The 13,508-nt window shown below is 35.3% G+C and overlaps 2 protein-coding genes across 2 annotated transcripts in view; one reads left to right on the forward strand and one right to left on the reverse strand.

The window, feature by feature from the left end:
- Nucleotides 1-593: 593 nt before the first annotated feature.
- Nucleotides 594-5,432, reverse strand: LOC107662877 (ADP-ribosylation factor 4-like). Its single transcript, XM_016452990.1, has 6 exons — nt 5,190-5,432; nt 4,818-4,898; nt 3,719-3,828; nt 3,065-3,136; nt 1,833-1,958; nt 594-1,748 (listed from the first exon to the last, which is right to left on the reverse strand). The coding sequence occupies exons 1-6, from the start codon at nt 5,254-5,256 to the stop codon at nt 1,662-1,664; spliced, it is 543 nt and encodes a 180-aa protein (XP_016308476.1). The 5' UTR covers nt 5,257-5,432; the 3' UTR covers nt 594-1,661.
- A 1,208-nt stretch (nt 5,433-6,640) lies between these two features.
- LOC107662867 (transmembrane protein 116-like) overlaps nt 6,641-13,508 on the forward strand; it is a 7,770-nt gene continuing 902 nt past the window's right edge. The window contains exons 1-11 of the mRNA XM_016452980.1: nt 6,641-6,721; nt 6,923-6,966; nt 7,818-7,881; nt 8,734-8,871; nt 9,989-10,096; nt 11,137-11,192; nt 11,329-11,457; nt 11,544-11,589; nt 11,674-11,745; nt 11,990-12,128; nt 12,249-12,319. Of these exons, the coding sequence (XP_016308466.1) occupies nt 6,683-6,721; nt 6,923-6,966; nt 7,818-7,881; nt 8,734-8,871; nt 9,989-10,096; nt 11,137-11,192; nt 11,329-11,457; nt 11,544-11,589; nt 11,674-11,745; nt 11,990-12,128; nt 12,249-12,319 (906 nt within the window). The 5' untranslated portion in view covers nt 6,641-6,682. The remainder of the gene's footprint in view (nt 6,722-6,922; nt 6,967-7,817; nt 7,882-8,733; nt 8,872-9,988; nt 10,097-11,136; nt 11,193-11,328; nt 11,458-11,543; nt 11,590-11,673; nt 11,746-11,989; nt 12,129-12,248; nt 12,320-13,508) is intronic.

Consider the following 13,508-nt stretch of genomic DNA (forward strand, 5'->3'; position numbering starts at 1 on the left):
ATATATATATATATATATATATAGCCTATATATATATATGACACATTCTGCAGTTCTTCCCTGCTGTACCGAATATCGATACTTTTCAAAGTATCATATTGAAGTTAGAAATTCAAATATTGTGACAAAATTAATTTTGTAGGGTGCCACAAATTTGTTAAAATTTCCAAAGGGTGCCGCGACTAAAAAAAGGTTGGAAAACACTGATCTAAGATATAGATGCAATGGTTTCAAGTTAAGACATCTTAAAGATGGATTTCTTTCTTACAAACAAGCTTTCTTAATTGATGGACTGGAGTCGTGTAGATTACTTGTGGATTATTGTGATGTTTTTATCAGCTGTTTGGACTCTCATTCTGACGGCACCCATTCACTGCAGAGCATCCATGGGTGAGCAAGTGGTGTAATGCTACATTTCTCCAAATCTGTTACAATGAAGAAACAAACTCATCTACATTTTGGTTGGCCTGAGGGCGAGTAAATTTTCAGCTAAATTGTATTTTTGGGGGAACTATTCTTTTAAGAACGGAAAATTCCAGAGGTCTGTCACCAGGGTATATCAATGAAAAAAAAACCTGCATACAAAGTATCCATTTAGTTTTCATCAGATCTTTATTTCCTCACAGGGCTGGACCTTGTGGCACAGTTCGAGCAAGAGTAGGGCATTTGCCGCAGTAGGGAAGTGTACAAGATCAGAAAATCCTGCTAAGGAAATGAGGACCTTATTGGTTTACTGGAGTGCCCCATACAAAATTCTCACCGAATGCACCTCAATCGCTGATATTAAAGGTGCCAGCATACATACATACAGCCGTTTGACATAAAGAGAGAAAAGAAACATGGAGCAGATTGAAGAAACAATTCATCCTGGTCCAATCCACCATGTCCAACTCACCTCAGAAAAATCAAGCAAGGTACTATGATCTGTTCAGATGCTTTCAACTAAAACATTTATTGTTCAGTGGAGGTGTTTAACATCAAAGGCAGTTAAGAGATCATTGGGCTAATCAATCACAGATGTCTCCATATTGCTGTCAATACTTCATGTACCATTTTGTTACAAAGAATTTGTTGGTGGCAAAGTCCCTAAAACAAGACTTAGGAGGTTTTGCAACAAAAGTTAATGTGTAGCTTTGTAAAACAACCCCCTGGAATAAAATTAACTGCCATGAAATGGAATGTTCATGGAGCTGCGAATCCTGCGACTCGCTAGTCGAGTTAGGCAGCACTGCAACAGGGATCTTGGAGTGAGCGTCAGTGCACAATGGCTTCTTTCTGGCATTTACTCGCTCTTAAGCTACAACTGCTCCAAACTCACACGAGAGGGATGCCTCGACCTGGAATTCCTCCCAAACTTCCTTTCTGTTGTGCCATAATGCTCTCACAGTTCTCAAGTAAATGTGCAATTTAAGCATTATCTTACAGTCATGAAAGAAAAAAAAAATCTGATTTGTAAGGAAAAAAATTAAAAGACCATTAGTAGGAATACAGCACAGAAAAAGACAGATAAGATAGATTAGACATGATGCTGAACACTTGATAGCTCCTCCACACACTCTCTCACACACACACTCATTCAAGTTCTTCAAGACAGAGTCTATCAACCGGCACGCTCCATCTTTCTAAAGTACACACACATCTCGCCACTATCAGCAGGCACACTAGTGTTTGGAGAGCTCGTTTGATAACCAGTCCAGTCCTTCATAGAGTCCGGTGCCTTGTGTAGCACAGGTTGCTTGAACATACCACTGTGGAAACAGACAACAGGCAATTAAAATGCAGTCGATGTTTAAGCAAGTGCATGTTGGAGTTAATCGAGTAAGTGTGTGTACCGTTCTACTGCGTAGACTCTGCAGTCCAAGTTTGTCTGTGAGTTCACTGACAGCCATGGCGTTAGGCAGATCCTGTTTGTTTGCAAAAACCAGCAGGACGGCATCCCTCAGTTCATCTTCTTGCAACTGTATAAATGAAAAAAGGTCAATAAATCAAGACAATTTACAGAGCTCAACAATAAGGATGGCAGGGAGAAAGAATGAGTTGCGGGTCACCAAACGTACATTAAATACCTAGTATTTTTGCAATAAAAAACGTATTCGCAGAAATGCAGAAAGTGTGTGAACTTAAAATTAAATTTAACCCTTGTGCTGTGCTGAAAATCCTTCACCTATTTTCATGTTCCTGGTTTAAAAATTATTGACCTTTCAAAAAATGCTTGTAAATTTCTCTCTTTATGCTATATTTTCATAAAATCTTGGATTTAGTCTTTTTGTAAATGGTTTTCTTTCAATCGGTTTCTTTTGGAACCGAGTGGTCGCAGGCCTCAGTTTTGGAGTGAAAAAAAAAAGCATTATTTGTGGATAAATTTGGCAATGTTTAAACAAAAAAAATCAATGAGAACTATGAGCAATCAGTTCCAAAAAGAAATACAAAACCTGTGCTAAATGAAAGATAAACAACTTGATAAAAAGACTGAATCCAATATTTGGTAACAATATAGCATAAAAATACATTTATAGGCAATTTTTTGTACGTCATTCTTTTTTGAATGGGAAAACCACAAGTGTAACAAGGTTGGGTTAAAATCCAAAACAAGTTAAAGGGGTACTATTATGCTTTTTCACTTTTTTAATTTTAGTCAGTGTGAAGTGTGTATGTTTGGGCATAAAAAAGATCTAGAAAGTTACAAATCTCAAAGTCCACTCCAAAGGGAGATATTTCGTTTTTTTTAAATCCCTTTTCAAGAACTACAACGAACGGCTCGTTTGGACTACAGCGTTTGTTTTCCGGGCTTTGTGATATCACAAAGCGGCTCATTGGAATATCATTACAAATAATTCCCGCCTACAGAAATTCTAATGGTTGGGGGGGTTGGGGAGGGGCGAGGTTATGGTTAGAACGCTTGGTTGAGTGAGTGCATCAGATGAGACGATGAAGAAGAAGTGCTGCTGCAGAGTTAGTGCATCAGAGATTTACTGAGGACAGCTTCCACAACATGAGGGAGTACAGTGCCGGATTTATGTAATATATACAAATTAAACAGAAAGCTTTAAACAGCAATTCTTACCATTTTAGAAAGCTCTTCTGCAGATTCAGCCACTCTCTCTCTGTCATTGCTGTCCACCACAAAGATCAGACCCTGAGGACAAAGGGAAAAACAGAAAGAGCTATGAGTCTCTGTGTGCCCTTATATTATTTTGCATGAATACACATCAAGACCATACCTGTGTGTTCTGAAAATAGTGTCTCCAGAGAGGACGAATCTTGTCCTGGCCACCGACATCCCACACGGTGAAGCAGATGTTCTTGTATTCAACAGTCTCTACGTTAAAACCTGCCCAAAAAAAATGCAGTGACATACAATACATTCAGTGGAATAGTTCTGCTTTTTAATGAAACACTGGCTGAATGTTGTGGTGTAAGACAGGACACTCAGGCAATCACTGAAGCCACATGTATGGTGACAGCCAGTGGACTGAGGACAAAGGAATAAAAAATTATCAAGATGCTTCAAATGAATAATATTCACAAAAGCACCTGATTACAAAGATTACAGCACATCTCAACCAATATTTTGCACTTTAAAGAGAGATTTCACACCAGGATTCTCAAAGGGCATGGTTCCTGTAACTGATCTATTATAAGTTATTTTGAATAAATGCATTCAGAAACAGCTAAGAGGAACTTTGGCCAGCTAAACGTCGCTAAATAAAGATCTGACCTGTGTGTTCTGAAAATAGTGTCTCCATAGAGGACGAATCTTGTCCTGACCGCCGACATCCCACACGGTGAAGCAGATGTTCTTGTATTCAACAGTCTCTACATTAAAACCTGTCCACATGCAAAAAAAAAATACAGTTTAAGAACATTTTACTCAACATGCATCATAATATCAAAGTATTTTTGATTGGCTACAACGAGATTTGTGATACACAAATATTTCAGCCAGAGCAGTTCACTGGTTGATATTTGGCTGTTAAGAGATTATCGCCATCAGATGATGACTGTCTAATTGACCCTTTGGTCCCTCGGTTTACTATAGTTCACTAAGAAACAAAGTGAAAGTGCACCTGTTTTACCATATTGTCAGATCATTTCTGTAAAACCTTGTGATAATGTGGCGGACAGCAACAGTTGCTAAGGTAGGATTGATCAGTAATATTTTTAAGGTGGGGCTTAGCGATGAGTAAATGAACAGCACTTATGTCAGCTCAAATACCTACTGTCAGGATTGTCAATGGATAAAATACTTTGTATTATCAAATATTCTAATACATTTTGAATAAAAATAAAAGTTTATTTAATGACAGTAATTTAATTTTATTATACATGCTGTTAATAAGTGATCAATGCTGAAAACAGTTGCTGAAGGATTATGTGACACTGAAGACTGGAGTAATGGCTCCAAAAATTAAAATAGAAAATTTATTTTAATTTAATATTTCACTATTCCTGTTTTTGATCAAATAAATGCACCCTTGGTGAGCAGAAGAGGCTTCTTTCAAAAACATTAAAAAATCTTAATTATTCCAAACTTTTGACCACCAGTGTATATGTAAATTGTAAATAATAATCGCACAAAGGATTACTTTTAATCATTATCAAGTGCAATTTCTCCCCAATTAAGCTGTAAATGTGGTGGCAGTGAGAGAGATATCGGTCATCAAAACGATGAGAATCTTAAAACAGACTGACATTCATCACACATTAAGTTATTATTAAGTAATCATGAACTCCTTCTGTTTTAAACGAAAACTTTACATTGTTAAAGAATGAGTAGAAAATGGAGAACAATGACAGTAATGATGGTGTAATCTCACCTATGGTAGGGATAGTGGTCACAATTTCTCCCAGCTTCAGCTTGTAAAGTATTGTGGTTTTACCTGCAGCGTCCAAACCCACTGAAAAATAAAACATGTAAGAAAAGACCTTTGGCTGTCAAATTCATTACTGGGTTGTGATTTATTTCTGATTTCATATATTCATACAAGCTCTATCTGAAGCTAGCAAGCTAACAATAACCACTGCCCAATAAATAACACATTAATTGTTGAATTTCAATGCGTAAATTAATAAAAACTCAATTATTGACAAACGATTTCATCTTACACCCAAATATAACCCCTTTTGTCTCAAAACTGAATATTTATCACAGAACTACATCAGAAAGACTATGTGCTTGAAACACTCACCCATCAGTATTCTCATCTGTTTCTTGCCGAAAAGTCTCCCAAAGAGCGATGAGATGGTCAGACCCATGATGATTTAAAAGAAAAACCTAAACCCTAACAACAAGCAAAACAGTAAAGAAAATGTGCGAATGTATTTGAATGAATATTCTGTCTCTTTGTGCTCAGTGTCTCGCAGTCGCTTGACGCGTTGCCACGTAAGAATAGGAGCCACCGTGGAAGACTTGGCGTCACTTCCTGCTGCAATCGCACTCCGGGCAGTGACGTCATAATTATTCATAACTTCCGATGTTTTCTAAAACGCCCACGTGCTTTTCTGATGGCCAACAATAAATGAAATAAATGGACTCTATTCTCAGTTCTTTAAAATGTAATCCCCGTATTCACGCCGAATCTGAGTGCACTGGACAACCTTATTTTTTATCTTATTTTTTGTTCGCTTGTTTGTTTAAGCAAAAAAAAAAAAGAATCCATGAAATAAATTCATGCATGCATTCATTCATTAAATCATTAGTATAGTTGTTGATGTTGTTATATAAATTAAAAACATATATTTTACATGATTATTTTTATGATTAATGTTGGTTTTCATTTTCCAACAATCAAGTTGTCAACAATTAAGTTGTGATTTTTAAAATATTATGTCTCCTTCACCTGATATTTTTTATATTATTTCGAATTTTTGAAGGCAATACCAAAACATATTTCTGTTTTATTTTTTCCCTCAATTAAATAATAAAAAATGTATTATTACAGTACTGTAAAGTACAGTATTTGCACTGGACAACGATTTCTGTCAAACTGTTGCAAATGCCTTTTTGACCAGTAAAGGTCATGGCATACTAATTTTACAGTTTTTCTCAATTGCTTTGGCACATTTTTCGAAACAATCTTAACATTCTCTAAACTGTGAGTACAAATGTCACAACCGTTTGCTGGAACTTCAGAACTTTATTGCATGTCTGCAAAATGTAGTTACTCACCCAAAACATTTAATTCATGCTTCCCAAAGCAATTGAGAAAAACTGTAATGGCCGTGGTGCGTGCAGTAAATTTGGGTCCTACCGAGTATTTGCAAGACTAGATAGATAGATAGATAGATAGATAGATAGATAGATAGATAGATAGAACGTAAAGGTTTAAATGTTTATTTAAGAATTATATAATTTGTTAACCTGATCTGATATTTTTTATTATAAAGCGTTACTAAGGAGGTCGACTTTCATGTTGCATCTCCATGGTGACACACACCACACAACACCTACCTGTGGAACAAGCTCTGTAACGTAAAACACATGTAGTTTTAGCCGCAAATGCATGGTCATGAAAGAAATGCGAGGAGCGCAGCTGCGCCGGTGTACAGGTGAGCGCGTCACGTGACCATAGGTTCAACGTCCAGGTGAGACGGCGGGAGTCAGTCAGACAGCTGCTGTACATGACAGGACACACAAACAACAACGAGCTGGCATGTAGTTCACGGCATACATCTCTTCATCATGAATTCAAGCGGTGGATTATCAGATGATGAAGAAAAGGTAATTAATCACTTAACAATTTATTATTTACCTGAAGTCAGGGCGAATACAATTTAATGTGGGAAAACAGTGTCATTATTTGCCGCTGCACTGCAGATATTTGATGACTGTCAAACTTTCGACCTGATGGCGTCATTTTGATTATTATCTATATATTAAACATATTAATGTTCTTTATTTTCGTCTTGATTGCTTACACAGATTACTGTTTTGTCTTGGATCTACGTCTCGACTTTGAGTTTAAGGTGAGAAATACTTAACGTTTATTCGACTGACGTGATTCCAGCATTGGTTTAGATCAGCGCTTGCGATCTGTTGCTTTAATTGAACACGCAAAGAGAAACCATTACTTGCAGCTGAAGTTATGCATTTGATTTGAGAGGCAGTAACTCGCAGTGTGACATCTGAAAAGTGAAGTAAGGATTTTGGGAATTTACATGTGACATAATAGGAAGACACATGGGGCAACCCAATCTGTCCCATTATTTAAGCACAGTCCCCTGCAGGGCCCATAAAACTGAGCTGTAAAAATGTTAGTAATTTGAAAGGAAATGTAAAAATATTACAATATTACCATTTGATGGGATAATTAATGGTTAATTAATCTTATCGTTTACAGATAAAAAAATATATATTATCATTTAATTTTTACATTTTATTATAAAACAATGACATGTTTTTGAAGTAAAAATATGAATTGCCTTTATAATTTACTGAAACAATGAGTCAGTATGTATGCAATTTGTATTTACTGTAAACATTTTACATTATGTTAAATATTGTTAAAGAATGAATCCTTCTGAGTTTAACAGGAAAAGACATTGCCAGAAATCCCTGCCCAAACCATCACATTAACATTTATATGTTTAGATGTTACTTTATTTTTGTTCTTAATCATGCAAATTAGAGTGTTTTAAGTGGCATTTTATGTTCTTTATGGCAATGCCGTATGTCATGTGTGTCATGTTGTGGCTTTTAAAATCTTAAAAGTAGAATGTGTGCTTGTTGTTTTTGACTTCATTACATTTGCTGCACTCAGTGTTAGCTGCTTGGAATCTAGGTTTATTATTTTAACCACTTTTTCTTTCTGTTGCAGTCTGATAGGTAGTTGTTCTGTCGTGGTGGTTTGCATCATAAAGAGAAGGCATCTCAATGAACAGGTGAGTCACACAGAAGAGAAAGAAACGTCCTGTTGCTGTTGTGCTTGGCATCGGTATATCTGTTTCACTGTTATTATATATATATATATATATATATATAAAACAAGTTACTAGCTGAAAAAACAACTTTTTATATTTATTTTAGTTAATGTTTGTTGTATTTTAAGGAAAGGGAATTTTTTTATGGTTTCAGTTTTGGTTAACTAAAATAACCCTGATCTGTATGCAATGGTGAAATTTCAACTTGAGGACCAAATCTGATTAAGCCACCATGCTGTAAAAAACAGGGCACAACGTACTGTATTAATATGCTATTTTATACAGGTGCTTTGCCTGTATTTTGAATTTTGCACTTCATTGCATTGTGTTTAAGGGTTAATAGAAATGTCCGTAAAATTACTGGATCATGTCCTGGCTGAAAATTACCAGTACATTTTCCGGGCTTTTTTTTTTTACAATGCAGCCACTAAATAGACACATAAAATGCCTACTTAAATATTTCCAGCAGATAATCTGAATTTTTGAGTGGACAAATCGACTGAAATGAGGCAGAATTTGATGGATCTACATTCCCCACTATTGCTGCAAAAGTCAACAGTGATGGTCAACATTGGCTAACAGTGTGCCAGAGCACTCAGACACAGGCTGAGAATGAAAACCAAGTCCTCTGATTACATCACTGCATACAACTATCTTCATCAGCATCACACACTTTAGATAACTCCTTTGCAAAGTTCACCAAAATATTTGTAAAAATATTTTTTCAACAGTTAAACCGGGCCTCTTCACTTGCAAATTTGCAGCATGTTCTTCATGTTTTAATGTTTCTCTATCATTGTTCTTGTGTTACAGGCAAAGCCTCTTCTTCAGCTGGCGCTGGCAGATTTCCTGGCATCACTTGTGTTGATGATCACCGCCATAATTAATTTACCCAAAGAAATTTGGCCGTTCAGTGAAAAGATGTGCAACCTTGGATTGCCTTTGTCTTTGGTGAGAAACTGCTGACACAGAAACATGGAATCATTTATAGCTGTTATCTAATCAACACGATTTAGGATAACCTGCAATAAAAGTCTGAAAGTAATTGTTAACTTCTTCAACCGCTGCTGGGGATACTAACACTACATGCGCACATTCAGTGCGTAAAAATAAATATCTCTAGTGTGTACGACTCTAAGCCCTGTACAATGAATTTGTTGAATAATGGCCTTGTTATGTAACGACTTCCTTGAGCGGCTAAGAAATGAACATCTCTGTAACAGTGAGATGTTGGTGTAGAGTTACACACTGGATGTTTATTCAGTGCTTTGCAGATTTTCTGCATTATTGTGTGTTGCCATAAAACAATAGAATGAGCCTCATGTATGCAGTCATGCACTGCCCTGTAAACACCTCATCATGACACTGAGCTGACACAGTGGTACAGTAAAAACATGAGTTTATTATTTACAGGAGGATACCTACTGGGAGGTCACCACAGTAAAGAAACTGTTTATTAAAACCACTTCAAATACAGTAAAAAGTGACATTTTTATATACACTACTATAGTCAAAAGCTTGGAATATTTTTTTAAGTCTCTTATACTCACCAAGGCAGCATTTATTTGATTAAAAATACAGTAAAACAGTAATATTGTGAAATATTATTGCAATTTAAAATAAATGTTTTCTATTTTGTAAATGTAATTTATTCCTGTGATCAAAGCTGAATTTTCAGCATCATTACTCTAGTCTTCAGTGTCACATGATCCTTCAGAAATCATTCTAATATGCTGATTTGCTGCTCAAGAAACATTTCTTATTATTATCAGTGTTGAAAAAACGGTGCTTCTTCATATTTTTTTGTCAAAACCATGATACATTTGTTCAGGATTCTTTGATGAATATAAAGTTCAAAATAACAGCATTTATTTGAAAATATATATATATTCTATAGAAATACATGCACATTTCATATGTCAAAACTAATTTGAAGCAATGCAGCTTAAGCCTTTGAAATGAAATATCAAAAATTTTTTTGTTTAAATCAAGCAAAATCAGTCATGTGTGTCCAAACACTTCACTGTGGATCTGTGCAGCAGCTGTGATGAACTCTGTCTCTCCTCAGGCCTTCTACTGCGTCTCGTTTCTGCTTGTCATCATTTATGCCTGTGAGTCAGCACATGCGTTTCAAGGATGGAGGGAAAAACCAGTGCAGGAAGCTTTTGAAACCCAGGTAAGCAGGGTTTCTGCTCATAAACATTCACTCTCCCGCACTCTCCGTCACTGTTTTATAAATCAAATCAATGTCACTATTATCTTACATGACAGCAGGTATGAATGTTTGCTGACGCAGCAGTCTAAAACCAGTCAGGCTGCGCCACATTCCTCCCACATTTTTTTTATGTAGTCACATACAAATATCTCTGTGCAGTACATTTCTCAGAAATACCCTAGGGCAGGGATCCTCAAATCTAGCCCACGAGATACACTTTCCTGCAGAGTTTAGCTCTTACCCTAATCAAACACACCTGAGCATGCTAATCAATGTCTTCAGGATCATTAGAAAATCACAGGTAGGTGAGTTTGATCAGGGTTGGAGCTAAACTGTAGCGTATTGGCCCTCCAGGGCAAGATTTGAGGAACCCTGCCCTAGGGAGGTGTTTCTACCTGATCTAATCCTTGAGCTAACTAAAATGATTTTTGTTGTTGTACCCTAATGTAGTTCAGTCTTATTAAATATTTATAATAATACTCAAAACCTGTTCATTTAGATCAGCGTAATTATTGTTAACTAAAACTAAAGCCGTAACATTTTTTGTTGCTTGAAATAAATATACATTAACTGAAATAAAATAAATATTTAAAAAGCAAGTTTCCAAGGCAACATTTGTCATTTTTGTTTAGTTTTATTTGAAGTTCTAAAATAACGAACTAAATAAAGTAAAAATAATGAATAAAAAATAAAAACCATATAAAATATTAAATAAAGACATATACAAAATAATATATATATATATAAAAAAGAATAAAACTAAAATTAAAGTGAAAATAGAAAATATAACTTTAATTCAAAATATAAACACAAAAACCTAAAAATGATTATGACTAAAGAACACTGATTTAGATTATACCAGATTTTTAAAGTTACCTAACAAAACATTTTTACGGTAAATGCTTTAGACATTTGTTTTATGATTGTTGTCTATTAATCCAAATGATTGTTAGTGATTCATTTTATACACATTGAACAAATTTTTTTATGCATTCATTCAGTTAACACAGTTATCACGCAGAAGGAGGAGGTTTTGTCTGACCTATGTTATTGCGTGGTGAGTAGTTCCAGTTAGCTTTCATAAATGCATTTAAATATGATTTATGTAAAACTGTAAATATGATAAAGTAATGCTTTAAATTTCATTGCAGTGTTAATGTAATGATCTGTATGTGTACATATCATTGCTTTAGGCTTGTACCAATAATTGGATACTTCATCTATGTTCGTACCGTCAGTTATATGGAAGCTACTATTACGCCAGCAGAGATACCAACACTGACAACCGTCAGCAGAGGACCCACTGCCAGGTTCTGCAACAGGTGAGAATGAGTGTGTGTACAGTATGTGAGCATCTGTACGTACATGTCTGTCATTTTACTTAATTCATGTCTGATTCCTCTTGCAGCTGCATTCTCTTCCTGCATCCCACAAATGATTCCTGCATAACAGTGGTAAGATATTTACAGACACCATCAAACAAGTTCAGCTAAATCACCTCTGAATCTGTTCCCATCACGCTGTCTTTTGTCCAACAGGATCCAGGTCATGCTGAGTTCATTCAAATTTTCACATTGAGCAGTGTGTTGATCGTCATCATCATCTGCACAGTGAGTACACACACGTTTATGAATAATACTGATCACAAATCACATCATTTGACAAATATTTCGTTAATGTGACTCACCATAAAAATCCATAGTGGCCGCATGTCATGTTTTACTTGAAAAGTGTCTTTAAAATAAATGCCACATGGTTTGATATTCTATTATTTAATGGAATGACAAATACATTTGGGCACTATAGGTGTTTTATGTAAATAATCTTCTGTAATATGCATCTGTCATCCTGTAGGTGGTCTACTGTAAGTTAGAGAGCTCTTATAGGCATTATGAGAACACAAGCATGATCACAATGACACAGAGACATCCAGGTGGGATTTGGTCCTCGGCTCGATACATGATCCTTGTTGTCATTTTCTGCTGGGCACCAGGTCAGTACAATAACACACACGTGTTCTCAAATGCTCCCTGTATACAATATGTCTATATGTGTTTAACTGAAAGGTTGTAATTATTTTTATTAAACTAAATTAAATGTTTTCTTTTTTCAGCGCTGCTTCTCATATGTCTGTCTTTCACACAACTTAAGATAAAACATCTCTTCCCTCTCTATGTCACTCAGGTAAAGCATGTTGTCTAAAGCAGAACATATTATGTTAAATAATAAAACATACACTATTTATGAAAGATTATGCATTAGTAATGCATCTTTGCATTAGTACTGGGGATTTTTAATTGACTCTTTCAGCATAGTTTATTTTTATTTATTTAACCTTTATTTAACCAGGATAGACGCTCTGAGATTAAAAATCTCTTTCACAGGAGATTTGTCAAGGCCAAAATGGGCAGCAATACAATCAGTTTAATCACAAATTAACTAAACAAAAACAAACTAAGATCACTTAAAACAATTACAATTATAGTACATCATTACATCAGTAGGCGGAGACAAGTGGCTGTCTTTATCAATGAGTCATTGAATCGTCCACTCAACCAATTCGTTCAAAAACACTGATTCATTCAGGATCTAAATGAGTGACTTTTTGTATAAGTAAGTCATTGAATTGTTCACTCAATCGATTTGTTCAAAAATGCTGATTGGTAAAGGATCGAAACAAGTGACTTTCTTTATGAATAAGTGATTGAATTGTTCACTCAACCGATTCATTCAAAAAACAGCCATTTCTTTCAGGAACAAAAGTGTCATGCTGAATTCGTAACCATACACTAATAACTCTTACTATTTTCTACATAAAGATATTGTAAAAATATGAACTCTTCTGTGTTTTCACTGTTATACACTCGGGGGCACTATTACGCTTCTTCTGAACGAGTACAAAACCTCCCGAACAAAAACACACGTGTACAGGACGGAGAAACGAGCGATCTCTTATGTAAACAGATGCATATGAAAAATAATGCGATCATCAGCAATAGACGGCATATAAATGAAAACTGCATAATGTTACGGAGTAAAATGTTGATCCAGGAAGTGGTATATGTCTGTGCAAGCTTTGGAGGTGTTGATGGAAGCGATTTACTGGATTTATGCTTTGATAATCGTACTGAATATTATCCATATGTAGTTTTTGATGAAAAAAAATGTGATTTTCTCACCTTTTTGCTCAAAATTATGCATTTTTTATGAAACCTACCTATATATTCAAGTGTTGATAAAAAAAGAATGCTTTAAGATAGAATACAACTTTTTTTGTTTAAAAGTAGAGGCTCTGAGCTTTATTTTGGTGTATTGCATATTCAAATATTCATACAGCAAAATATACTGGAGGCCATCAAATATTAGTGAAAAT

This window comes from Sinocyclocheilus anshuiensis, unplaced genomic scaffold (assembly GCF_001515605.1).
Source record: "Sinocyclocheilus anshuiensis isolate Anshui unplaced genomic scaffold, SAMN03320099.WGS_v1.1 scaffold739, whole genome shotgun sequence".
Classification (NCBI taxonomy): domain Eukaryota; kingdom Metazoa; phylum Chordata; class Actinopteri; order Cypriniformes; family Cyprinidae; genus Sinocyclocheilus; species Sinocyclocheilus anshuiensis.

Coding starts and splice junctions, on each gene's coding strand:
- LOC107662877 (XM_016452990.1), bottom strand. CDS start 5,256: ATGGGTCTGACCATCTCATCGCTCTTTGGGAGACTTTTCGGCAAGAAA. Junction 3,829..4,817: donor GACCACTATCCCTACCATAG/GTGAGATTACAC, acceptor GCATGTGGACAG/GTTTTAATGTAGAGACTGTT. Junction 3,137..3,718: donor ACTATTTTCAGAACACACAG/GTCAGATCTTTA, acceptor CTTTGTCCTCAG/GGTCTGATCTTTGTGGTGGA.